Genomic DNA, 26,359 nt, shown 5'->3' on the forward strand with positions numbered 1-26,359 from the left:
AAGTTCAGTGCGTGACCCACTGTACCACCCAGTCCCTGGGAGAAAAGGACAGTGTGTGAATCACTGTACCACCCAGACCCGGAGGGGGAACGGACAGCGTGTAACCCACTGGAGCACACAGTCCTAGAGGGGGAAAGGACAGTGTGTTACCCACTGCACCACCCAGTCCCAGAGGGGGAAAGGACAGTGCGTGACATACTGTACCACACAGTCCCAGAGGGGGAAACGACAGTGTGTGACTCAATATACACCCAGTCTCAGAGGGGGAAAGGACAGTGTGTGAATCACGGTACACACAGTCCCAGAGGGGGAAAGGGCAGTGTGTGACTCAATATACACCCAGTCTCAGAGGGGGAAAGGACAGTGTGTGAATCACGGTACACACAGTCCCAGAGGGGGGAAGGACAGTGTGTGACCTACTGTACCACCCAGTCCTAGAGGGGGGAAGGACAGTGCGTGACATACTGTACCACCCAGTCCCAGAGGGGGGAAGGACAGTGCGTGACATACTGTACCACCCAGTCCCAGAGGGGGAAAGAACAGTGCGTGACCCACTGTACCCCACAGTCCCAGAGGGGGAAAGGACAGTGTGTGACCTACTGTACCACCCAGTCCCAGAGGGGGGAAGGACAGTGCGTGACATACTGTACCACCCAGTCCCAGAGGGGGGAAGGACAGTGCGTGACATACTGTACCACCCAGTCCCAGAGGGGGAAAGGACAGTGTGTGACCTACTGTACCACCCAGTCCCAGAGGGGGAAAGAACAGTGCGTGACCCACTGTACCCCACAGTCCCAGAGGGGGAAAGAACAGTGCGTGACATACTGTACCACACAGTCCCAGAGGGGGAAACGACAGTGTGTGACTCAATATACACCCAGTCTCAGAGGGGGAAAGGACAGTGTGTGAATCACGGTACACACAGTCCCAGAGGGGGAAAGGGCAGTGTGTGACTCACTGTGCACCCAGTCCCAGAGGGGGAAAGGTCAGTGTGTGTCCCACTGTACTACCCAGTCCCAGAGGGGAAAAGGACAGTGCGTGACTCACTGTACTACCCAGTCCCAGAGGGGGAAAGGACAGTGTGTGACCCACTACACCACCCAATCCCAGAGGGGGAAAGGACAGTGTGTGACCCACTGTACCCCACAGTCCCAGAGGGGGAAAGGATAGTGTGCGACCCATTGTAACACCCAGTCTCAGAGGGGGAAAGGACAGTGTGTGACTCACTGTACCACCCAGTCCCAGAGGGGGAAAGGACAGTGTGTGACTCACTGTATACCCAATCCCAGAGGGGGAAGGACAGTGTGGGCACACTGCATGACCTTTTCCCACAGGGGGAAAGGACAGTGTGTGACTCACTGTATACCCAATCCCAGAGGGGGAAGGACAGTGTGGACACACTGCATGACCTTTTCCCACAGGGGGAAAGGACAGTGTGTGACTCACTGTACCACCCAGTCCCAGAGGGGGAAAGGACAGTGTGTGACTCACTGTATACCCAATCCCAGAGGGGGAAGGACAGTGTGGACACACTGCATGACCTTTTCCCACAGGGGGAAAGGACAGTGTGTGATTCACTGTATACCCAATCCCAGAGGGGGAAGGACAGTGTGTGACTCACTGTATACCCAATCCCAGAGGGGGAAGGACAGTGTGGACACACTGCATGACCTTTTCCCACAGGGGGAAAGGACAGTGTGTGACTCACTGTACCACCCAGTCCCAGAGGGGGAAAGGACAGTGTGTGACTCACTGTATACCCAATCCCAGAGGGGGAAGGACAGTGTGGGCACACTGTACGACCTTTTCCCAGAGTGGGAAAGGACAGTGTGTGAACCACTGCACCACCGAGGGCGAGAGTGGGAAAGGGCAGTGTGTGGTGACCCACTGTACACCCAGACCCAGAGGGGAAAAGTTCTAATTTTACAGAACTCATTCTTTGTTTAAAATTGATTTTTCTTGGGATTGCTAATGTATCTGTCTGAGTTGAGACGAGCCTGTGAGTTTCGGCACCTTCCTGACCTGTACAAAGCTGCTCCAGTTTCTGCAGCACCTTCTCTGGAGTAGCTGTCCTGTGTACTGTACACCCACCCCCGCCAGAGGCACTGAGGCTAGTGGAACCGATCAAATAGGAGGATAAACCCACACAGCAGGAGTAGGAGTTTGTAAACCTGCTCTCAGCACCGCAGGCGCACGAATCCGGTTCCTTTATTCCCACCTTCAATCTGCTTCCTCCTTCCTTCGCTGCCTGGTTTGGATCTTTCTGCCTCTGGAGCTTTATTCCTGTTTGGGCCCAGGGAATGGAGCCAGGCGGAGAGAGACTCAAACAGGTAAGAGTGGGGTCTGGGGGGGGGGCGGGGGGGAGCGAGCTGGAGGCGGCAGGTCAGCTGGAGGTTCAGTGCTGCCCATTCCTATAGGGTCAGTGCAATCTATTACAATAGGCTTAAGGTCAGTGCATCGCATTTCTATAGGGCTCGGGTTGGTGCTGCCCATTCCTATAGGGTTCGGTTGTGAGTTGTGTCTTTATTACCCTGCCATCGCATTGGATAGATTGAAAAAAAGCAAGCTGTGAATAACAGGCAGAGAACCTCTACAAAGTACACTCTGTGTATCTGTGTTTGAAGTCCCTCCTTTAGGGTAAACAACAGAACTTCTGAGTCAATGTGTCACCTCTATGGTGTTAACTGTTTCGCCTCTGGATTCCTTGAGAATTGTCGATAGTTTCAGGTAATGAGACCTTTGTCCATCTTTGTGCTCTAACTATGTAACGCTGCCATGAATGGAAGTTAGGCATAGTTCCAGGATATATTAGTGCCTCAGTGACTGCACATTAAGGTAAATTTCTAATGGAAGCAGGGATAGAGAGATTCAGGTTTGAAGTGGACTGCAGTTTTTGCTATTTTTTTTCTTTCACCCCCCAGTGTTTTTCTTGTCTGTTGAGGGGCAGTCAGTGTTTGTCATCCTTACCAAAATGCTCCTGTTTACTGTGGGCCTGGTCTGGACAGTATGTGTCAGCTAGTGATTTGAACGTGAAGGCCCTTTCAGCTGAGCAGGAACACCTGTCCACACACTCAAGCACACATGTGCAATTTGCAGTAAATATCATAGCAATCAGCAGCTGATACAGCTTCCTTTCCTCACAATGTCCTGGCTAAGGGCAACTCGACTGAGACCAGTGAATCGCATCCTGAGCCTTCTCAATCTCTGAGTTAGAAACGCACCACAACATTCCATTGGGAAAACCATCCTAGTTTATGATCATTGTGCAATGATGGAGTCAGTCTGCCTCCCTTAACCAAGTCGCAACCTGCCCACAGTGAAGGAACCCATGAGGAAACGTCGCTTGAATTTCTTTAACCTTTCCTGCAGGTTCCAGTCTGATACCCTCTGACATTTCACTCGAATGGCCATTCCTTGTGTATGGGCCTAGATAGTAATTGTTGAAAGGATATTTGACCAAAGCTGTCTTCATCCCAAGCTATCTACACTCAGGTTGTGAAAAGTGGGACTACACAGACACACCTACAGCTGTGAGGGGCAGGAGGTGCTGTTGGAACAAGTGTGTCTGCTGTGTGTGCCCAAAGAGGTTGAAGTCAGAGACGTCAATGAACTGGAGCAGCACAGCAGTAGTAAAATCAACAGAAAGGAGAGAGTAGGGCCTCTTAAGGATAAACAAGGTCATCTGTGTGCGGATCCACAAGAGATGGGTGAGATCCTAAATGAATATTTCTCATCAGTATTTACTGTTGAGAAAAGCATGGATGTTAGGGAAGTTGGGGAAGTAAATAGTGATGTCTTGAGGAGTGTACATATTACAGAGAATGAAGTGCTGGAAGTCTTAAAGCGCATCAAGGTAGATAAATCCCCGGGACCTGATGAAGTGTATCCCAGTTGTGGGAGGCTAGGGAGGAAATTGCGGGTCCCCTAGCCGAGATATTTGAATCATCGATAGTCACGGGTGAGGTGCCTGAAGATTGGAGAGTGGCAAATGTTGTGCCTTTGTTTAAAAAGGGCTGCAGGGAAAAGCCTGGGAACTACAGGCCAGTGAGCCTCACATCTGTGTTGAGTAAGTTGTTGGAAGGTATTTTGAGAGACAAGATTTACAGGCATTTAGAGACGCAAGGACTGATTAGGGACAGTCAGCATGGCTTTGTGAGTGGAAAATCATGTCTTACAAATTTGAGTATTTTGAAGGGGTAACCAAGAAGGTAGATGAGGGCAGTGCAGTTGATGTTCTCTACATCTTAGAATCCCTACAGCACAGAAAGAGGCCATTCAGACCATCGAGTCTGCACCGACCACAATCCCACCCAGGCCCTACCCCCATATCCCTACATATTTTACCCACTAATCCCTCTAACCTACGCATCCCAGGACATTAAGGGGCAATTTTAGCATGGCCAATCAATCTAACCCGCACATCTTTGGACTGTTGGACTTTAGCAAGGCCTTTGACAAGGTACCGCATGGTAGTTTGTTGCATAAAGTTAAATCTCACAGGATCCAGGGTGAGGTCTCTAAATGGATACAAAATTGGCTTGACAGAAGCCAGAGGGTGGTTGTAGAGAGTTGTTTTTCAAACTGGAGGCCTGTGACCAGCGGCTTTTGCTACCAAATAAACCGGTTGGACTTTAACCTGGTGTTGTTAGACTTCTTACTGTGTTTACCCCAGTCCAATGCCGGCATCTCCACATCATGACCAGCGGTGTGCCTCAGGGATCAGTGCTGGGCCCACTGTTATAAAGAACAAAGAACAAAGAAAATTACAGCACAGGAACAGGCCCTTCAGCCCTCCAAGCCTGCACCAACCATGCTGCCTGACTTAACTAAAACCCCCTACGCTTCCGGGGACCATATCCCTCTATTCCCATCTCATTCATGTACTTGTCAAGACGCCCCTTAAAAGTCACTACTGTATCCGCTTCCACTACCTCCCCCGGCAACGAGTTCCAGGCACCCACCACTCTCTGTGTAAAAAATCTGCCTCAGACATCTTTTAAAACTTGCCCCTCGAACCTTAAACCTATGCCCCCTAGAAATTGACGCTTGCACCCTGGGAAAAAGCTTCTGACTAGCCACTCTGTCCATGCCTCTCATAATCTTGTAGACTTCTATCAGGTCTCCCCTCAACCTCCGTCGCTCCAGTGAGAACAAAGCACGTTTCTCCAACCTCTCCTCATAGCTAATGCCCTCCATACCAGGCAACATCCTGGTAAATCTTTTCTGTACCCTCTCCAAATTATTTGTCATTTATATTAATGATTTGGATGAGAATATAGGGGGCATGGTTAATAAGTTTGCAGATGACACCAAGATTGGTGGCATAGTGGACAGTGAAGAAAGTGATCTCCAATTGCAACGGGATCTTAATCAATTGGGCCAGTGGGCTGATGAATGGCAGATGGAGTTTAATTTAGACAAATGCGAGGTGATGCATTTTGGTAGATTGAACCACGGCAGGACTTACTCAGTTAATGGTAGGGCGTTGGGGAGAGTTACAGAACAAAGAGATCTAGGGGTACATGTTCATATCTCCTTGAAAGTGGAGTCACAGAGTGGTGAAGAAGGCTTTCGGCATGCTTGGTTTCATCAGTCAGAACATTGAATACAGGAGTTGGAATGTCTTGTTGAAGTTGTACAAGACATTGGTAAGGCTACACTTGGAACACTGTGCAATTCTGGTCATCCTAACGCAGAAAAAATATTATTAAACTAGAAAGAGTGCAGAAAAGATTTACTAGGATGCTACCAGGACTTGATGAATTGAGTTATAAAGAGAGGTCTGGAGCGTAGGAGGCTGAGGGGTGATCTTATAGAGGTCTATAAAATAATGAGGGGCACAGGTCAGATAGCTAGTCATTATCTTTTCCCAAAGGTAGGGGAGTCTAAAACTAGAGACAAAGTCCCTCATGGTAGGCTAGTGAAAAAGGTTGGATCCCATGGGATAAAGGGGGAGGTGGCTAGATGGGTGGAGAACTGGCTTGGTCATAGAAGACAGAGGGTGGTAGTGGAAGGGTCTTTTTCCGGCTGGAGGCCTGTGACTAGTGGTGTACCGCAGGGCTCTGTATTGGGACCTCTGCTGTTTGTGATTTATATAAATGATCTGGAAGAAGGAGTAACTGGGGTGATCAGTAAGTTTGCGGACGACACAAAACTGGCAGGACTTGCAGATAGTGAGGAACATTGTCAGAGGCTACAGAAGGATATAGATAGGCTGGAAATTTGGGCAAGGAAATGGCAGATGGAGTTCAATCCTGATAAATGCGAAGTGATGCATTTTGGTGGGAATAATGTAGGGAGGAGCTACACGATAAATGGAAGAACCATAAAGGGTGTAGAGACGCAGAGGGACCTGGGTGTGCAAGTCCACAGATCTTTGAAGGTGACGTCACAGGTGGAGAAGGTGGTGAAGAAGGCATATGGCATGCTTGCCTTTATAGGACGGGGCATAGAGTATAAGAGTTGGGGTCTGATGTTGCAGATGTATAGAACGTTGGTTCGGCCGCATTTGGAATACTGCGTCCAGTTCTGGTCGCCACACTACCAGAAGGACGTGGAGGCTCTGGAGAGAGTACAGAGGAGGTTTACCAGGATGTTGCCTGGTATGGAGGGGCTTGGTTATGAGGAGAGATTGGGGAAACTGGGGTTGTTCTCCTTGGAAAGATGGAGGATGAGGGGAGACTTAATAGAGGTGTATAAAATTATGAAAGGCATAGATAGGGTGAACGGTGGGAAGCTTTTCCCCGGGTCGGTGGTGACGTTCACGAGGGGTCATAGGTTCAAGGTGAAGGGGGGGAGGTTTAACACAGATATCAGAAGGACATATTTCACACAGAGGGTCGTGGGGGCCTGGAATGTGTTGCCGGGCAAGGTGGTGGAGGCGGACACACTGGGAACGTTTAAGACTTATCTAGACAGCTATATGAACGGAGTGGGAATGGAGGGATACAAAAGAGTGGTCTAGTTTGGACCAGGGAGCGGCGCGGGCTAATTGTTCCTTGTTTCTCGTTTCAAGGCTTCATTCTATGATCATCTTGCTGGTGCCAGTACAGAGCGAGACTGCGGATAGTTGGGAACCTGTCTCGGGGGCAGGGAATTCATATGGTGTTCGTGGAAGTGGAAATGACTAGGGTTGGGAAGCACTTTCCGATCGGGGCCATTGTGATCTCCTGGACTCGTTTCGATCGCCTCAGGGGGTCGGAGAGGAATTTCCCAGATTTTTTTTCCCATATTGGCCCTGGGGTTTTTCACTCTGGGTTTTCGCCTCTCCCTGGAGATCACATGGTCTGGAATGGGGGGGTGGGGGTGAGTTAATAGGTTGTAATGAACAAAGCATCGTAGCTGTGAGGGACAGCTCGGTGGATAGGATATTGGTATGTAGATAGGCTGGAAAATTGGGCGGGGATCCTGGATTCAATCCTGGACTGGGGAGCGGCGCGGGCTTGGAGGGCCGAAGGGCCTGTTCCTGTGCTGTATTGTTCTTTGTTTGTTCTTTGTAGAGGGCATAGGTTTAAGGTGAGAGGGGAGAGATACAAAAGTGTCCAGAGGGGCAATTTTTTCACACAGAGGGTGGTGAGTGTCTGGAACAAGCTGCCAGAGGTAGTAGTAGAGGCGGGTACAATTTTAAAAAGCATTTAGTTACATGGGTACGATGGGTATAGAGAGATATGGGCCAAATGTGGGCAATTGGGATTAGCTTAGGGGTTTAAAAAAAAGGGCGGCATGGACAAGTTGGGCCGAAGGGCCTGTTTCCATGCTGTAAACCTCTATGACGCTATGAGCTGGGCCCTCTTCTGGGAGTAATTAAAGGGCCACTCAGCCCATTGCTGTCGTGTTTTTGGCTTATATGTGCTCAGATAGAGTTGGTGGTGCACTGTGGTGAGTTGCTGGAGGGGTTTGACTGTTCCCGCTGACTGCCGTGTTTTTTTGGGGCATTAGTTGCCCTGTCATTCGCTCTCCAAATGAGCAGAGAATGCAGAGGAGGCAGAGAGGGAAACTCTACAAGGAAGGAGGCCTCTCCTTAGAGAGTCCTATTCCAAGAGGATATTTGAGAAGCAACAATCCCATCTTGGATGAGACAGGAGTAGAGGCTTCAATTCATTAAGGTTTTCCTCCTTTCTTCTGGAAGAGCTGGAGCCTCAGGCCAGGGTGAGGATGATCTTCCCAGTGCCAGTAAGATCACCGTCGCTATTTTCTCATTTGTAACTTGTTCCTTCAATCAGTAGCTGGCAACATTAGCAACATGTCATAATTTACCATCTGCAGGACTATCCGGGAAGTGACAGAGATGCCCAGGAAGAAAGGGGACTCCATCATCTTCTCTCTGAGGAGGGTACTAGACTTCCTGATGGTGCAGGGCACCCCCATGTGAATAGAGAAGAATACTGACAAGGGTTACCCTCAGTCAAGGTGACCACACCAATAAATTCATGTTAGTGAATGTCCACTATCCTCGCAGCTTTTAGCCTGTGAGAGTCAGCAATTCCCACCATCTTCGTCTCTAAGAGAGATTAAAGGATGGCTGCTCAGTGACAAGGTATACTGCCCTCTAAACATGGGTCATAAGTCCTCCCCTTCTCTCAGCCATCCCACCATACAAGGTCGGGGGCTTTCACTGAGAGCCTGAGATCCACACACAATACCCTGGAGTTAGCCATTGAGTATCTCAAGCAATAGTTTCTCTATTTAGGCCACGGGGACCTCTCCAGTACATGTCCCAGAGGGTCTCCATGTTTGAAGTCCTGTGCTACATCTTCCACAGCTTTATAATAATGAGAGCCTAGCCAATGTATCCTGGGATCCGCTGGTCACCGGAGGAGGATGAATCATAGAGAATCATAGAAACCGTACAGTGCAGAAAGAGGCCATTTAGCCCATCGAGTCTGCACCGACCACAATCCCACCCAGGCCCTACCCCCATATCCCTACATATTTTACCCACTAATCCCTCTAATCTACGCATCTCAGGACACTAAGGAGCAATTTTAGCATGGCCAATCAACCTAACCCGCACATCTTTGGACAAGGAGGGGAACGATATGCACTATGGCAATTGGATGAAGTAAGAAGGATTGCAAAGCGAGGCTTCGCTTCATTTGAAAGAAACTTCCTATGCCAACATGGCCTCATCATTCTCTGACAGTACATCCACTTCATACTCCACTGCAGCAAAGAAGGACCAAGGGATTGATTAAAAGTAGAAAAAGAGTATGAAAGTAAGCTAGTGGGGAACATAAAAACTGATTGTAAAAGTTTCTATAGGTATGTAAAGAGAAAATGATCAACAAAAACGAATATAGGCTCCTGATAGTCAGAAACAGGAGAATTCATAACATAGAACATTACAGTGCAGTACAGGCCCTTCGGCCCTCGATGTTGCGCCAACCAGTGGAACCAATCTAAAGCCCCTCTAATCTACACTATTCCAATATCATCCATACGTTTATCCAATAACCATTTGAATGCTCTTAATGTTGAGGAGTCCACTACTGCTGCAGTAAGGCATTCCATGCCCTTACTACTCTCTGAGTAAAGAACCTACCTCTAACATCTGCCCTATATCTCTCACCCCTCAATTTAAAGCTATGTCCCCTCGTGCGAGCCAACACCATCCGAGGAAAAAGGCTCTCACTATCCACCCTATCTAATCCTCTGATCATCTTGTATGCCTCTATTAAGTCACCTCTTAACCTTCTTCTCTCTAACGAAAACAACCTCAAGCCCCTCAGCCTTTCCTCATACGATTTTCATATCAGGCAACATCCTGGTAAATCTCCTCTGCACCCTTTCCAATACTTCCACATTTTTCCTATAATACGGCGACCAGAACTGTACGCAATACTCCAAATGCGGCCGCACCAGAGTTTTGTACAGTTGCAGCATGACCTCCTGGCTCCGAAACTCAATCCCTCTACCAATAAAAGCTAACACACCGTACGCCTTCTTAACAACTCTATCAACCTGGGTGCCAACTTTCAGGGATCTATGCACATGGACACCCAGATCCCTCTGTTCATCCACACTACCAAGTATCTTACCATTAGCCCAGTACTCTGTATTCCTGTTACTCCTTCCAAAGTGAATCATCTCGCACTTTTCAGCATTTAACTCCATTTGCCACCTCTCAGCCCAGCTCTGCAGCTTATCTATGTCCCTCTGTAACCTGCCACTTCCCTCCGCACTGTCCACAACTCCACCGACTTTAGTGTCATCCGCAAATTTACTAATCCATCCTTCTATGCCCTCATCCAGGTCATTAATAAAAATGACAAACAGCAATGGCCCCAAAACAGATCCTTGCGGTACACCACCAGTAACTGAACTCCAGGATGAATATTTCCCATCAACCACCACCCTCTGTTTTCTTACAGCTAGCCAATTCCTGATCCAAACCACTAAATCACCCTCAATCCCATGTGTCCGTATTTTCTGCAAAAGCTGACCATGGGGAACCTTATCAAATGCTTTGCTGAAATCCATATACACCACATCAACCACTTTACCCTCATCCACCTCTTTGGTCACCTTCTCAAAGAACTCAATAAGGTTTGTGAGGCACGACCTACCCTTCACAAAACTGTGCTGACTATCCCTAATCAAATTATTCCTTTCCAGGTGATTATAAATCCTATCTCTTATAATCCTTTCCAATACTTTGCCCACAACAGAAGTAAGGCTCACCGGTCTATAATTACCAGGATTGTCCCTACTCCCCTTCTTGAACAAGGGGACAACATTTGCTATCCTCCAGTCTTCTGGCACTGTTCCTGTAGACAATGACGACACAAAGATCAAAGCCAAAGGCTCTGCAATCTCCTCCCTAGCCTCACAGAGAATAAAAAACAGAGAATAAAAAATGGCTGATGAATTAAATTTATACTTTGCTTCAGTCTACACAAAGGAAGACATGAATAATGTACCAGAAGTGCTGAGAGAAACATGTTTTAGTGACGAGCTGAAGGAAATCAGCATTAGTAGAGAAATGGTTTTGGGGAAATTGATGAGATTGAAGGTAGATAAATCTCCAGTCCTGATAATCTTCATCCCAGAGTACTTAAGGAAATGGCTCTGCAAATAGTAGATCCATTGGTGCTTACTTTCCAAAATTCTTTCGAGTCTGGAATAGTTCCTACAGATTGAAGGGTAGCTAATGTAAGCCCGCTATTCAAAGGGAGGTAGAGAGAAAACAGGGAACTCAGCATTTGGAAGGCAGTGGTATAATCAGACAGTCAGCATGGATTTACAAAAGGGAAATTATGCTTGATGAATCTATTGGAATTCTTTGAGGTCATAACTAGTAGAGTTGATTTTGATTTTTTAAAATTTGATTTGATTTACTATTGTCCCATGTATTAGTATGCAGTGAAAAGTATTGTTTCTTGCGCACTATACCGACCAAGCATACTGTTCATAGAGAAGGAAATGAGAGAATGCAGAATGTAGTGTTACAGTCATAGCTCGGGTGTAGAGAAAGACCAATTTAATGCAAGGTAGGCCAGTTCAAAAGTCTGATGGCAGCAGGGAAGAAGCTGTTCTTGTGTTGGTTGGTACATGACCTCAGACCTTTGTATTTTTGTCCCGATGGAAGGAGGTGGAAGAGAGAATGTCTGGGGTTGTGTGGTCCTTAATCATGCTGGCTGCTTTGCCAAGACAGCGGGTAGTGTAGATAGAGTCAATGAATGGGAGGCTGGTTTGAGTTGACCGAGGAGAACCAGTGGATGTGGTTTATTTAGACTTTGAGAAGGCTTTCGACAAGGTCTCACATAACAGACTACGATGTAAAGTTAAAGCACATGGGATTTCAGGTAATGTCTTGAGAGGGATAGAAAGCTGGTTAGCAGATAAGAAGCGAAGAATTGGCATAAATGAGTCTTTTTCTGATTGGCAGTCAGTGACTAGTGGGATTCGCAGGGATCTGTGCTAGGATCCCACTGTTCACATTATATATTAATGATTTAGAAGAGGAAACTGAATGCATTATCTCCAAATTTGCAGATGATACAAAGTTGGGTGGGAGGGTGAGCTGTGAGGAGGAGGCAGAGATGCTTCAGCGTGATTTGGACAGGATGAGGGTGTGGCATCTGCACGGCAGATGCAGTATAATGTGGATAAATGTGAGGTTATCCACTTTGGTAGCAATAATAGGAAGACAGATTATTACTTGAATGGGTGTAAATTGAGAGAGAGAGATTGATACTCAACGAGACCTTGGAGTCCTCGTGCATCAGTCGCTGAAAGTAAGCGCACAGGTACAGCAGACAGTAAAGAAGGCAAATGGTCTGTTGGCCTTCACAGCGAGAGGATTTGAGTATTGGGATAGGGATGTTTTACTGCAATTGTGTAGGGCATTGATGAGGCCCCATCTGGAGTATTGTGTGCAGTTTTGGTGTCCTTATCTGAGGAAGGATGCCCTTTCTATAGAGGGAGTGCAGGCGAAGGTTTACCAGGCTGATTCCTGGGATAGCAGGTCTGTTGTATGAGAAGAAACTAAATTGGTTAGGATTATATTCACTGGAGTTTAGAAGAGTGAGGGGATCTCATGGAAACTGATAAAATTCTAACAGGGTTCGACAGGATAGATTCAGAAAGAATGTTCTCAATGGTGGGGAAGTCCAGAACTAGGGGTCATAGTTTGAAGATAAGGGGCACACCTTTTAGAACTGAGGCGAGGAGAAATGTCCTCACCCAGAGAGTGGTGAATGTGTGGAATTCAGTACCATAGAATGTAGTTGAGGCCAAAATGTCTGATTTCAAGAAGAAATTAGATATAGCTCTTGGGACTAACGGGATCAAGAGATATGGAGGGAAGGGGGGATCAGGACATTGAATTTGATGATCAGCCATGATCAAAATGAATGGTGGAGCAGGCTCGAGGAGCCGAATGGCCTACTCCTGCTTCTAGTTTCTATGTTTCCCATTACAAAGTCCCCATGGCCTACATTATTCAAAAAAGGGCAACAACATAAACCTTCACACAACAACTTTATCAATAATACAAAAAAGAACAGAATTAATTACCCTGTTGCATCCTTTTAGTGTCTGACTTGCCGGTCCTAGTGCTCCGACTGTTAAGAAACTCAAATTAATCTTTAATTCATAACAAAACTGGGGTCTTGTGTACGAAATTATTCCCACAGACTGCTGAAAGAATTGGAGTGGAGAAAGTAAATCGTTCCGTCAAAAGCAATTTAAAAACTGCAGGAAGTTTTGTTGGGTCTGTGATACTAATGTTCTAAAATGTCCACATTGGATGTCATTGCTCTCACAAAACAGGATGTGACTTATAAAATTCGAACAGGATTAATCATAGATCATAGAATCCCTACAGTGCAGAAAGAGGCCATTCGGCCCATTGAGTCTGCACCAACTCTCCGACAGAGCATCTTGCCCAGACCCATCCCACCTCGTAACCCCGCAGATTTCTCTGCTAATACCCCTAACCTACATATCTTTTGGACACTAAGGGGCAATTTACCATGGCCAGTTAACCTAACCTGCACAGCTTTGGACTGCGGATGATCCAGGTCTGTGCCTGGTGTTGAGTCGAAGATGTGTGTGGGGCTTTCTGGAGATTCTCAAAAGCTGTCAGGTTGTGTCCTGTTGTTCCATCGCTCAGCACTATGGGACTTCAGAATGAATTCAGGGCAAACTGATCTAATCTCCACTTGAATTACACTTCAAGACAGAGGCAGCTGAACCTGAAGACATGGAGGCAGGAAAACAAGAGCCCAGGAGACTCATTCACTTTTCAAGTGGAGAAACCATGGAGGAATACAGCACTGAAGAGGAGTTCGAAGAAGAGCAGAAAGTATTAGAGACAGTCAATCCTGTAAGTGCTCCAACAGCAATCTGAATACATCAATCAAAGCAGAGTACTGTGGATGCTGGAAATCTGAAGTAAAAACAGAAAATGCTGGAGAAACTCAGCAATGCCTGTGAAAGGAGAAATGGAATTAGTGTTTTCAGGCCAATATGACTCTTCTTCAGAACTTCCGTTTTTCCAGCAGTTTCTGCTTTTATTTCTGATTCCATGTGTCCAATAATTCAGCAATTTCCTGAAGCAAAAATAACAATTATCCAATAACTGAATTAAACAACTTTTAATTAGAGCAGTGGATTGTGCACATGCCCTTTGTACACTAGCTGCCCTATCTGTCTCCCATATCCCTACCAGATTCCCACCCATTACTAATAGGCCACCAGTTGCCCATAACCCTCCCACCAGCTTCCCACTCTTGCTCCCACCAGCTTCCCATACCACTCCACCATCTTCCAATCTGCCTCCCAACCAGCCAAACATAACACCAGCATCCAATATGACTTCATTCACCCGCTTCCCATACACCTCCTAACCAGATACCCATAGCTCCCCACCAGATTCCAATCCCTCTCAGCCATATTTCCATACATCACACCAGTTTCCCATACACCCCACTAGCTGCCCATACACCTCAATCAGCATCTCATTCACCTTCACCAGCTTCTCACACCTCCTTCACCAACTTCCTATACGCTCCCATTCACCCCATCATGCCCCTCATTACCCATGCACTCCCTCACCCACTGGCTGTCCTACACCCAGCAACTCATGTGCCTCATTAACTGCCAGTTTCCCCAGCCTACCCCACAATTAGCTGCCCGAACCTTCACCACCCCATTGCCTGTATTCACCACCAGCTTCCCATATGCCCACCCTCTTCTTCATGGGATGATGAAGGAGATAGGCAAATGAAAAAATGGGAAATGTAATCCAAAATATATTTCAAAAGATCAATGGAACCAGGAAGAGAAGGACAATGGACATTTGGTCAGGGATTCCCTGCAGTGTGTCAGATAGCTCATAGCTCACTGTCCAGGATCACCTCATAGTTTTTTTTATTATTTAATGGAGCATTGTTGGCAAAGTCAGCATTTGTTACTCTTCTCTAATTATCCTGGAACTGAGTGTCTTTCTGAGCCATCTCAGGAGGCAGTTGAGAATCAACCACGTTGCTGTGGATCTGGAGTCACCTGTAGGCCAGACTGGGTAAGGACAGCAGATTTCCTTCCCTCAAGGACATTAGTGAACCAGATTTCTTTTTACAGCAATGAACGATAGTTTCATGGTCACCATTACTAAGACTAGCTTTCCCATTCCAATTACTTACTCGGAAGGGAAACATGAATGTCAATGCATTTCTTGATGAGTCGGCATCACAGAAGAAAAGTGCAGCTACATACACCTGAATACTCATTGGTTGAATGTTTTAAGAAAGTAACTTGTTCATCTACTGATTGTCTTGCAGACCGCACTTCCCTGGAACCATTTCCTGCTGTTTTGGATGATGAAATTTGCCAGGACATCATTATCCAGTGAGTAGCACATAGCAACAAGAGACCTTGAATTGAATGTTGAGTGGTTTCGTTATGGACTGAGCGATGGATGCTTTAAGAGATAAATGGAATGAATGGGTTTCCTTTGGAAAGAGAATGAGTGGTTGATGTTTTAAGATGTTTTAAGCATGTAATAAAAATGGCAAATGGGATGTTGGCATTTATTGCAAAAGGACTTTAGCATGGGCGGCACGGTAGCACAGTGGTTAGCACTGCTGCTTCACAGCTCCAGGGTCCCGGGTTCGATTCCCGGCTCGGGTCACTGTCTGTGTGGAGTTTGCACATTCTCCTCGTGTCTGCGTGGGTTTCCTCTGGGTGCTCCGGTTTCCTCCCACAGTCCAAAGATGTGCGGGTTAGGTTGATTGGCCAGGTTAAAAATTGCCCCTTAGAGTCCTGGGATGTGTAGGTTAGAGGGATTAGCGGGTAAATATGTGGGGGTAGGGCCTGGGTGGGATTGTGGTCGGTGCAGACTCGATGGGCCGAATGGCCTCCTTCTGCACTGTAGGGTTTCTATGATTTCTATGACTGGAGTATAAAAGTAGAGAACTGTTGTTGCAATTGTATAGGGTGTTGGTGAGACCACATCTGGAGTATTGTTCTAGTTTTGGTCTCCTTATTGGAGAAAGGATTTGGTGGCATTGGAGGCAGTTCAGAGGAGGTTCACCAGATTGATTCCGGGGATGAAAGGGTTGACTGTTGAGGAGAGATTAAACAGTTTGGGCTTGTACTCGCTGGAGTTTAGAAGGATGTCAGGGGATCTGATTGAGGTATATAAAATTTGAAAAAGGATTGATAAAGCAAATGTAGACCAAGGGTGGAATTCTCCCAAAAAAATTCCAAGTATCGAACTCATGTAAAGACTGGAGTAATTCCTGTTGGTTTTTTCAAAATTAATCTCCCACACTCTGTGCATCACAGAGACCCCGAGTGTGAATCATGCTAAAGATATGTGGGTGGAACCTATTCACGCTGGAGAAGTTTGCAGCATAGTACTGAGCGGGCCACTGCGCACTTGCTGATCTGTTAGTCTTGACCCCCTCGGCCCATTTCGATCTCTACCCCCCGCCCCCCCCCCCCCCCCCACAGTCCTGATCCTCCCCCCAACCCCCGGCAGGCTGAGGCCCCACCCTCCCACCCCAATCGCTGGCCTCCCTCCCTCTGTCACCAAGCTCGAGTGCAGAGTGGCAGTGGGACCCCCACCCCCACCGAGCTCAAGGGGGCCCAGAGACTTCAGTCCTGGGCCCACTAATTAGATGTAAATCGCGATTAGAATAATTTATTCAGTTTTGTGCCGATTACTGGCGTGGGGCTGATGGCCTTGGAAATCTGGCGTCTGAAGGCTCGCAGAGGCCACGTTGCTCAGTGGGGAGTCTGTTAAATGGCCTCCGTTTGAGTGCCCGGCCCACTGTGCTGCTTGCTGGGAGAATCACCCTTCTGAATGTTTCCTCTTATGGGGCAATCTCGAACACGAGGTCACAGGTATAGGTTAAGAGGTGGTAGATTCAAAAGTGAGATGAACTACTTTTTGCAGAGGGTGGTGAATTTGTGGAACTCGCTGCCCCAAGATTGGTGGAGTAGTGGATGAGGTGGAGGGCTGTTGTAGGCTGCAAAGAGACATAGATAGGATGCAAAGCTGGGCTGAAAAATGGCAAATGGAGTTTAACCCTGATAAATGTGAGGTGATTCATTTTGGTAGGTCTAATTTAAATGTGGATTACAGGGTCAAAGGTAGGGTTCTGAAGACTGTGGAGGAACAGAGAGATCTTGGGGTCCATATCCACAGGTCTCTAAAGGTTGCCACTCAAGTGGATAGAGCGGTGAAGAAGGCCTATAGTGTGTTAGCTTTTATTAACAGGGGGTTGGAGTTTAAGAGCCGTGGGGTTATGCTGCAACTGTACAGGACCTTGGTGAGACCACATTTGGAATATTGTGTGCAGTTCTGGTCACCTCACTATAAGAAGGATGTGGGAGCATTGGAGAGAGTGCAGAGGAGATTTACCAGGATGCTGCCTGGTTTGGAGGGTAGGTCTTATGAGGAAAGGTTGAGGGAACTAGGGCTGTTCTCTCTGGAGTGGAGGAGGCTGAGGGGAGACTTAATAGAGGTTTATAAAATGATGAAGGAGATAGATAGAGTGAACGTTCAAAGACTATTTCCTCGGGTGGATGGAGCTATTACAAGGGGGCATAACTATAGGGTTCGTGGTGGGAGATATAGGAAGGATATCAGAGGTAGGTTCTTTATGCAGAGAGTGGTTGGGATGTGGAATGAACTGCCTGCAGTGATAGTGGAGTCAGACACTTTAGGAACATTGAAGCGGTTATTGGATAGGCAGATGGAGCACACCAGGATGATAGGGAGTGGGATAGCTTGATCTTGGTTTCAGATAAAGCTCGGCACAACATCGTGGGCCGAAGGGCCTGTTCTGTGCTGTACTGTTCTATGTTCTATAGCACGGTGGAGTCTGAATCATTGAATAGTTTCAACGAGATAGATATATTTCTAATAGGAAAGGGATGAGGAGATATGGGGAGCAGGAGGGGAAGTGGATTTGAGACCAGGGAGAGATCAGCTATGATCTGATTGAATGGTGGAGCAGGCACGAAGGGCTGAATTTGTCTACTTCTGCTCCTAATTCCTAAGTTCCTATCGAGGTAGTTGGGAGTTGAGTGTCAGTGTAATTGTAACATCAATCGCTGTACTCTTTGTACCACAGCAAAGGAGACCTAGTTTATTCAGCACAAACTAGTGATTGAATCTGCAAGCTTCCTTTGCTACGTTTTGTTTTAAGTGACACGGTAATTGCATTGCTGTAACATTTTATCATTTCTTTTCTCCTAGCCTGTGACTTTCTTGGAGGGAAACTGGCCAACCTGTTTGGACTGACATCAGCAAAGTACCAGTATGCAATAGATGAATACTACAGTGTTCAAGACCAGGTCACCTAAATATTTTTACTATAATTACCAGATTTGTGATGTGTTTTATTGCATATCATTAGTTAAACAAGGTGGAATTATTATGTTCATGATGGACTGCCTCAAATATTTCACACGAAATTCTGATGGGCAGTTATCAAGAGATCATCAACAAACTATTTCATATTAACACAATTATCAATAGATAGTTGATAAACTGTCTCAAATGATTTATACAATTAATAATACAGTATATAATGAGTAGGTGATTAATAATAGGCCATTTAACACCAGTAGTGGTGGCACATTGCAGTTTAATCAGGAAATCCAAGTTGCTGTGGCAACATGCATTTGTACATGCACATCTGGAGCTATGCACTGTGATGAGAGGGGCTCCAACTTCCTTTCCATCACAAGGGTGACCAGGAATCTCTCTGTACATACCGCCTGCCATTGACATGTGTTATAGCATTGATACTCAACCTGTTCGGGCATCAAATCCTGGAACAGATTTGAAAGGCTAAATTGCCTCTTCCATTTCCTATGTTGGTGTCAAATGTTTGAGATGATTTACCAATAACTTATTAATAACTGTAGATCAGTATTTGGATAAAATGTTTGAGATGATTTACCAATAACAAATTGCTAATTGTATTTCAGTATTGGCATAAAAGATTCAAGGCAGTTTATTAGACACTATTATATATGATGGGACTCAAACCAGAAGTTTCTTGCTCAGAGGCTGGGATGCTATCCACCATGCCACAAGACTGCAATCTGGTTAACATCAGTAATCATACACAATCATTAATAGATGTTCAACAGACCAGTTAACACTAAACAATGTACAATTATCATTAGAATATCTGTAGACTGTTTTAAACAGCAACTTATATTTATATAGCACCCTTAATGCAATAAAACTTCCTAAGGTGCTTCATGGAATTGCAAAACAAGGATGAGAAGTGACACAATAAATCATTTCAAAGAGATGGAGGAGAGGAGAAAGGAGGACATGGCAGGGGAGGCAATAGGGAAAGGAGGGAGGAGGGGAGGAGGACAGGGAAAGGAGGGAGTAGAGGACAGAGGAGGGAAGGAGTAGAGACAGGGGAGAGATGGAGTAGAGACAGGGACGGGAGGGGGTAGAGACAGGGACTGGAGGGAGGACAGGGGAGGGAGTAGAGGACATGGGAGGGAGGGAGGAGGACAGGGAAGGGAAGGAGTAGAGGACAGGAGGGGGAGGAAGTAGAGGACGTGGGGGGGAGGAGGAGAGGACAGATGCAGGTGAGAGTGATGGAAAATTAACAAGAAAAGTAATGCAGTTATTTTGAAAAGTTTAAAGATGAAAATGTTGCTGCTGTTTATTTCTAGGAAGGGTACGAAGATGGTGAGGAAATGACAGTCATGCAGGAAGTACAGATGCATGAGAAACAGCATCTCCCCATTCAAAATTCTCAATATGGGACTTTAAACATGGTGGAACGATCAGGAGTTGACAGAAAGCACACAGTATCCTATGACAATGAAGCTTTGGAAGACAATGATGAAATTACTGACCAGATAAAGGTGGACAGCAACTAATGATCCAGTCATTCATTTTTCCTGAACAGACTCAGTAACAGTTTGTTTGAAGGTGATGGCATACACTGAGATTGAAAGCTTCTCACCAGTCCCCCTCTTCTTCCATTTAGCGTGCTGATACAGCAGATTATTGTCCCATAGCTGCCAACCATCCACCTATGCCTCATAGCCATTCTACATGTCTGAGCCTAACAGCATTAGCAAGCTGTTAGACCATCGAGGGCATCACAGCTGACCCTGTCCTCACTTGCTGTTCACACACACATGTACAGTCATTAGATGTAGATCATGAGTGGGAACTCTATCTGACATTCTTTGCTCTCCTCTCCAGTCTAGGGCTACTGAAGATTGTTAGCTGTAATGTGTTGAAATATACCTTTAAGGGATAGCAGCAAGCCATCACTTGAGTGATTTAGTCTTAGTTTCACTTTGGTCTGTGAGCAGAAAACGGCACACAAAGCTCTGCTGCTGATGTCTTCAAGCTTTCTTTCCATGTATATATGTTCTTATATGCCTAGTTGAAATAAATGAATGTGTTTACCCAATCCCTCATGAGTGTTGGGTACCTTTATATCACTATAAAAACACAACATAATGACCATCCATTAAGCAGCTGAGATAAGTGCAAAGATTGAACTTGGGGTTTTGCTAGTCTGCAGAGCTCAGCTGCACTTTGCATTTTTCAGTCACCTCCTGAAAGAATGTGTGAACTTGCAAACCAGTTATCTAGCTAATCTTTTGAGATATAACTCAGGATACCCTGGCAGCTATATCGTTCTGTTTTTGATCAACTGAGTGCCTGACCTAATTGGAAACCTAAGCCCAAACATTCGCTGCAGATAGGATTTTCAGTTTGCCTGATATGGAAGGCAGACACAACCTCCTCCTGCCAATCTAAGTCCAAGGAGCTTAGGCACAAGAGTCCTTCTGAAAAGTGATCAGTTAAATAATTGACATCTATCATCATGAAGTGCTTCAAAAGGTTAGTCATGGCACGAATCAATTTCAGCCTCCTGGACTGCCTGGATCCACTACAATTTGCCTACCGCTGCAACCGGTCCACAGCCGAAGTCTGCACTCAACCCTGGAACCTAGATAACAAGGACACCTATATCAGACTCCTATTTATTGACTATAGCTCAGCCTTCAACACCATTATTCCTACGAAACTCATCTCCAAGCTCCGTGGCCTGGGCCTCGGCTCCTCCCTCTGCAACTGGATCCTGAACTTCCTAACTCACAGACCACAATCAGTAAGGATAGGCAACAACACTTCCTCACGATCATCCTCAACAGTGGTGTCCCACAAGACTGTGTTCTCAGCCCCCTACTATACTCCTTATACACTCATGACTGTGTGGCCAAATTCCCCTCCAATTCGATTTTCAGGTTTGCTGATGACACCACCGTAGTGGGACAGATCTGAAAAAATGACGAGACAGAGTACAAGAATGAGATAGAGAATCTGGTGAACTAGTGCGTCAACAATAATTTCTCCCTCAATGTCAACAAAACAAAGGAGATTGTCATCGGCTTCAGGAAGCATAGAGGAGAACATGCCCCTGTCTACATCAACAGGGATGAAGTAGAAAGGGTCGAGAGCTTCAAGTTTTTAGGTGTCCAGATCACCAACAACCTGTCCTGGTCTCCCCATGCCAACACTATCGTTAAGAAAGCCCACCAATGCCTCTACTTTCTCAGAAGACTAAGGAAATTTGGCATATCAGCTACGACTCTAACCAACTTTTACAGATGCACCATAGAAAACATTCTTTCTGGTTGCATCACTGCTTGGTATGGCTCCTGCTCTGCCCAAGACTGCAAGGAATTACAAAAGGTGGAGCCCAATCCATCACACAAACCAGCCTCCCATCCATTGACACTTTCTACACTTCCGCTGCCTCAGCAAAGCAGCCAGCATAATTAAGGACCCCACACATCCTGGTCTCTTCAACCTTCTTCCATCGGAAAAAAGATACAGAAGTCTGAGGTCATGTACCAACCGACTCAAGAACAGCTTCTTCCCTGCTGCCGTCAGACTTTTGAACGGATTTACCTTGTATTAAGTTGATCTTTCTCTACACCCTAGCTATGACTGTAACACTACATTCTGCACTCTCTCGTTCCCTTCTCGATGAACGGTATGCTTTGTATAACATAGAACATAGAACAGTACAGCACAGAACAGGCCCTTCGGCCCACAATGTTGTGCCGAGTTTTATCTGAAACCAAGATCAAGCTATCCCACTCCCTATCATCCTGGTGTGCTCCATGTGCCTATCCAATAACCGCTTAAATGTTCCTAAAGTGTCTGACTCCACTATCACTGCAGGCAGTCCATTCCACACCCCAACCACTCTCTGCGTAAAGAATCTACCTCTGATATCCTTCGTATATCTCCCACCATGAACCCTATAGTTATGCCCCCTTGTAATAGCTCCATCCACCCGAGGAAATAGTCTTTGAACGTTCACTCTATCTATCCCCTTCATCATTTTAGAAACCTCTATTAAGTCTCCCCTCAGCCTCTTCCGTTCCAGAGAGAACAGCCCTAGCTCCCTCAACCTTTCCTCATAAGACCTACCCTCCAAACCAGGCAGCATCCTGGTAAATCTCCTCTGCACTCTTTCCAGCGCTTCCACATCCTTCTTATAGTGAGGTGACCAGAACTGCACACAATATTCCAAATGTGGTCTCACCAAGGTCCTGTACAGTTGCAGCATAACCCCACGGCTCTTAAACTCCAACCCCCTGTTAATAAAAGCTAACACACTATAGGCCTTCTTCACCGCTCTATCCACTTGAGTGGCAACCTTTAGAGACCTGTGGATATGGACCCCAAGATCTCTCTGTTCCTCCACAGTCTTCAGAACCCTACCTTTGACCCTGTAATCCACATTTAAATTAGACCTACCAAAATGAATCACCTCACATTTATCAGGGTTAAACTCCATTTGCCATTTTTCAGCCCAGCTTTGCATCCTATCTATGTCTCTTTGCAGCCTACAACAACCCTCCACCTCATCCACTACTCCACCAATCTTGGTGTCATCAGCAAATGTACTGATCCACCCTTCAGCCCCCTCCTCTAAGTCATTAATAAAAATCACAAAGAGCAGAGGACCAAGCACTGATCCCTGTGGCACTCCACTAGCAACCTGCCTCCAGTCCGAAAATTTTCCATCCATCACCACCCTCTGTCTTCGATCAGATAGCCAGTTACCTCTAATAACGCACGAGAAACAATACTTTTCACTGTATGCGAATACATGTGACAATAATAAATCAAATCAAATACCTCTGGAGCCTTGAGAAGCTTCCCATTGTTCTTTCTACCAAGAAAACCCTGGATAAAAGCAAATTACTGCGGATGCTGGAATCTGAAACAAAACCAGAAAATGCTGGAAAATCTCAGCAGGTCTAACAGCATCCGTGGAGAGAGAATAGGGCCAAAGTTTTGAGTCTGGATGACCCTTCGTCAGAGTCCTTCATCAAGAAAAACCTGGACACTGATTCATATGGTTATCTGCAACTTGAATGATAAGAATCAACAACATCTCTTCATATAGCATCTTTAATGTAATACAAACGCCCAAGGCACTTCACAGGAGCGGTTTAAAGCAATATTGACACTGTCACCTAAGGAGGGTGGATGACTAAAAGCTCAATCAAAGACATAGCTTTTTAAGTAACATACTAAAGGAGAAAAGAACGAGAGAGGGGCAGAGAAGTTTAGCGAGGAAATTCCAGAGGTTAGGGCCTTCACATCTGAAGGCCTGGCCGATGGAGAAGTTATTAAAATTGAGGATGCTCAAGAGGCCAGAATTAGAGGAACACAGATATCTTAGAGTTGTGGGGCTTGAGGAGATTACATAGATTGAGAGAAGTGAGGCCATAGAGGGATCAGAAAACTAGGGGCTAAAGTCTTCTCTCTCCTTTGGCAGTCCAATTCCGTTCAATGGGTTCTAAGTTCAATGTGCGATCTGCAGACTCAACCAAATGCAGGTGATGATTGAAGGGTTGGATAGTTGAGTCGTTTGGAAGTTTGTGTGCCCTGTCCAATGCCTCAACTTCACCTCTGTAACTTCCTGACAAAGCCTCTCAATGGGGCCGATGCTGGACGTCAAAAACGCATTGATGAAAGTTCCAGTAGCAGTGAGCTGAGGCAGGGTTGGTGCCACAGTGGTGGAAATAGTAAGTCTGAGGTGATGGTGCAGATATGTAGTCAGAAGCTTATCTTGGAGTCAAACATAACACTGTAGTAGTGCCCAACTCCAACCTTGCCTCATGTCCTTACTCTCACCAAGAACCATTTACGTGATTGTTTCTCCATAGTCCATATCACATCCATGAGAGCCATGGTTTAACAACAGTACAATGAAGAAAGATAATGCAAGATTTCGAGTCATTTATATTTGTGTAGAGACTCAGAATGTTTCTGTAAATTGAGATCATTTTAAAATATATCCGACATTAAGAGCTGAAAATAAGTCAATTCTAGCACAGAATGAAGAATCATGTGGGACAAACTGCCCTCCAGTTAATGTGTCAGATATATTATAATTCAGTCAGTAACTCCAAAAGTGTTATAAGAAGCCCACCTGGATCATTGACCAACGTACAATGGGAGGAGGGATCAGACAGTCCGATGCCTCTCTGAGGTTACATTACATTTGTCAATGTTATTATAGATTTTCCAAGTTCGCTTTTCCCGCCGTCTGGTTCATCCCTGTCGGGTATTAACCAATCACCATTAGTACAGGTCAATCATTGTTACTATACTATATAAATTGTTGGAAGGTATTTTGAGAGACAGGATCTACAGGCATTTAGAGATGCAAGGACTGATTAGGGAGGGTCAGCATGGCTTTGTGAGTGGAAAATCATGTCTCACAAATTTAATTGAGTTTTTTGAAGGGGTAACCAAGAAGGTAGATGAGGGCAGTGCAGTTGATGTTGTCTACATGGACTTTAGCAAGGCCTTTGAGAAGGTACCGCATGGTAGGTTGTTGCATAAAGTTAAATCTCACGGGATCCAGGGTGAGGTATCTAAATGGATACAAAATTGGCTTCTTGACAGGTTGTAGAGAGTTGTTTTTCAAACTGGAGGCCTGTGACCAGCGGTGTGCCTCAGGGATCAGTGCTGAGCCCACTGTTATTTATCATTTATATTAATGATTTGGATGAGAATATAGGGGGCATGGTTAGTAAGTTTGCAGATGACACCAAGATTGGTGGCATAGTGGACAGTGAAGAAAGTTATCTCCAATTGCAACGGGATCTTGATCAATTGGGCCAGTGGGCTGACGAATGGCAGATGGAGTTTAAATTTAGACAAATGCGAGGTGATGTATTTTGGTAGATTGAACCAGGGCAGGACTTACTCAGTTAATGGTAGGGCGTTGGGGAGAGTTACAGAACAAAGAGATCTAGGGGTACATGTTCATAGCTCCTTGAAAGTGGAGTCACAGGTGGACAGAGTGGAGAAGAAGGCATTCGGCATGCTTGGTTTCATCGGTCAGAACACTGAATACAGGGGTTGGGACGTCTTGTTGAAGTTGTACAAGACATTGGTAAGACCACACTTGGAATACTGTGTGCAATTCTGGTCACCCTATTATAGAAAGGATATTATTAAACTAGAAAGAGTGCAGAAAAGATTTACTAGGATGCTACCAGGACTTGATGGATTGAGGTATAAGGAGAGGCTGAATAGACTGGGACTTTTTTCTCTGGAGCATAGGAGGCTGAGGGGTGACCTTATAGAGGTTTATAAAATAATGAGGGGCATAGACAAGGTAGATAGTCAATATCATTTCCCAGAGGTAGGGGAGTCTAAAACCAGAGGGCATAGGTTTAAGGTGAGAGGGGAGAGATACAAAAGTGTCCAGAGGGGCAATTTTTTCACACAGAGGGTGGTGAGTGGCTGGAACAAGCTGCCAGAGGTAGTAGTAGAGGCAGGTACAATTTTATCTTTTAAAAAGCATTTAGATAGTTACATGGTTACAATGGGTATAGAGGGATATGGGCCAAATGCGGGCAATTGGGATTAGTTTAGGGGTTTTAAAAAAAAGGGTGGCTTGGACAAGTTCGGCCGAAGGGCCTGTTTCCATGCTGTAAACTTCTATGACTCCATGACTCTATGAAGTCATATACTTTAGCCCATTGCATCCTTCCTCTGACACCCTGGGAATTAAGTAAAATCCGGAAACTCCTACCTTCTTGTCTCCTAGCAACTTCCATAATGCTAATCATAGAGTTCAAAGGTGCATTTCCGGTCATCTCATTGCAACTTCTATTACATAGGTTGCGGGGCTCAAAAGTCCAATTTCTCACTGTCTGGACAGGGATCTTTATCAGTGAAAATGAATGATCCTTTACATCCTTAGACTTGAGATCTCGTACTTTCCATGACTTATAACTGAGGAGAACTGTGCTCTGTGACGGTATTGTTCTAAAAGAATGTGGCCTGTCGACTCAGCTTACATCC

The 26,359-nt window shown here is 45.8% G+C and overlaps 1 protein-coding gene across 2 annotated transcripts; it reads left to right on the top strand.

The window, feature by feature from the left end:
• The first annotated feature begins 1,419 nt into the window (after nucleotides 1-1,419).
• Nucleotides 1,420-20,416, top strand: LOC144493356 (protein FAM177B). Of its 2 annotated transcripts, XM_078212159.1 has the most exons (6): nucleotides 1,959-2,330; nucleotides 8,266-8,409; nucleotides 13,682-13,828; nucleotides 15,285-15,351; nucleotides 18,212-18,309; nucleotides 19,660-20,416. In XM_078212159.1, exons 3-6 carry the CDS (start codon nucleotides 13,706-13,708, stop codon nucleotides 19,867-19,869), a joined length of 498 nt encoding a protein of 165 aa, XP_078068285.1. In that variant the 5' UTR covers nucleotides 1,959-2,330; nucleotides 8,266-8,409; nucleotides 13,682-13,705; the 3' UTR covers nucleotides 19,870-20,416. The 2 variants fall into 2 exon arrangements, with proteins under 2 accessions (XP_078068284.1, XP_078068285.1); XM_078212158.1 differs by lacking the exon at nucleotides 8,266-8,409 and having other exon boundaries at nucleotides 1,420-2,330.
• The last annotated feature ends 5,943 nt before the right edge of the window (nucleotides 20,417-26,359 follow it).

This window comes from Mustelus asterias, chromosome 5, assembly GCF_964213995.1.
Source record: "Mustelus asterias chromosome 5, sMusAst1.hap1.1, whole genome shotgun sequence".
Taxonomy (NCBI): Eukaryota; Metazoa; Chordata; class Chondrichthyes; order Carcharhiniformes; family Triakidae; genus Mustelus; species Mustelus asterias.

Bases quoted from the DNA above. Each gene is read 5' to 3' on its own strand.
- LOC144493356 (XM_078212158.1), top strand. From the start codon at position 2,301: ATGGAGCCAGGCGGAGAGAGACTCAAACAG. The intron at 2,331-13,681 runs GTAAGAGTGGGG...TTACACTTCAAG, and splicing joins GCGGAGAGAGACTCAAACAG to ACAGAGGCAGCTGAACCTGA. The intron at 13,829-15,284 runs GTAAGTGCTCCA...ATTGTCTTGCAG, and splicing joins TATTAGAGACAGTCAATCCT to ACCGCACTTCCCTGGAACCA.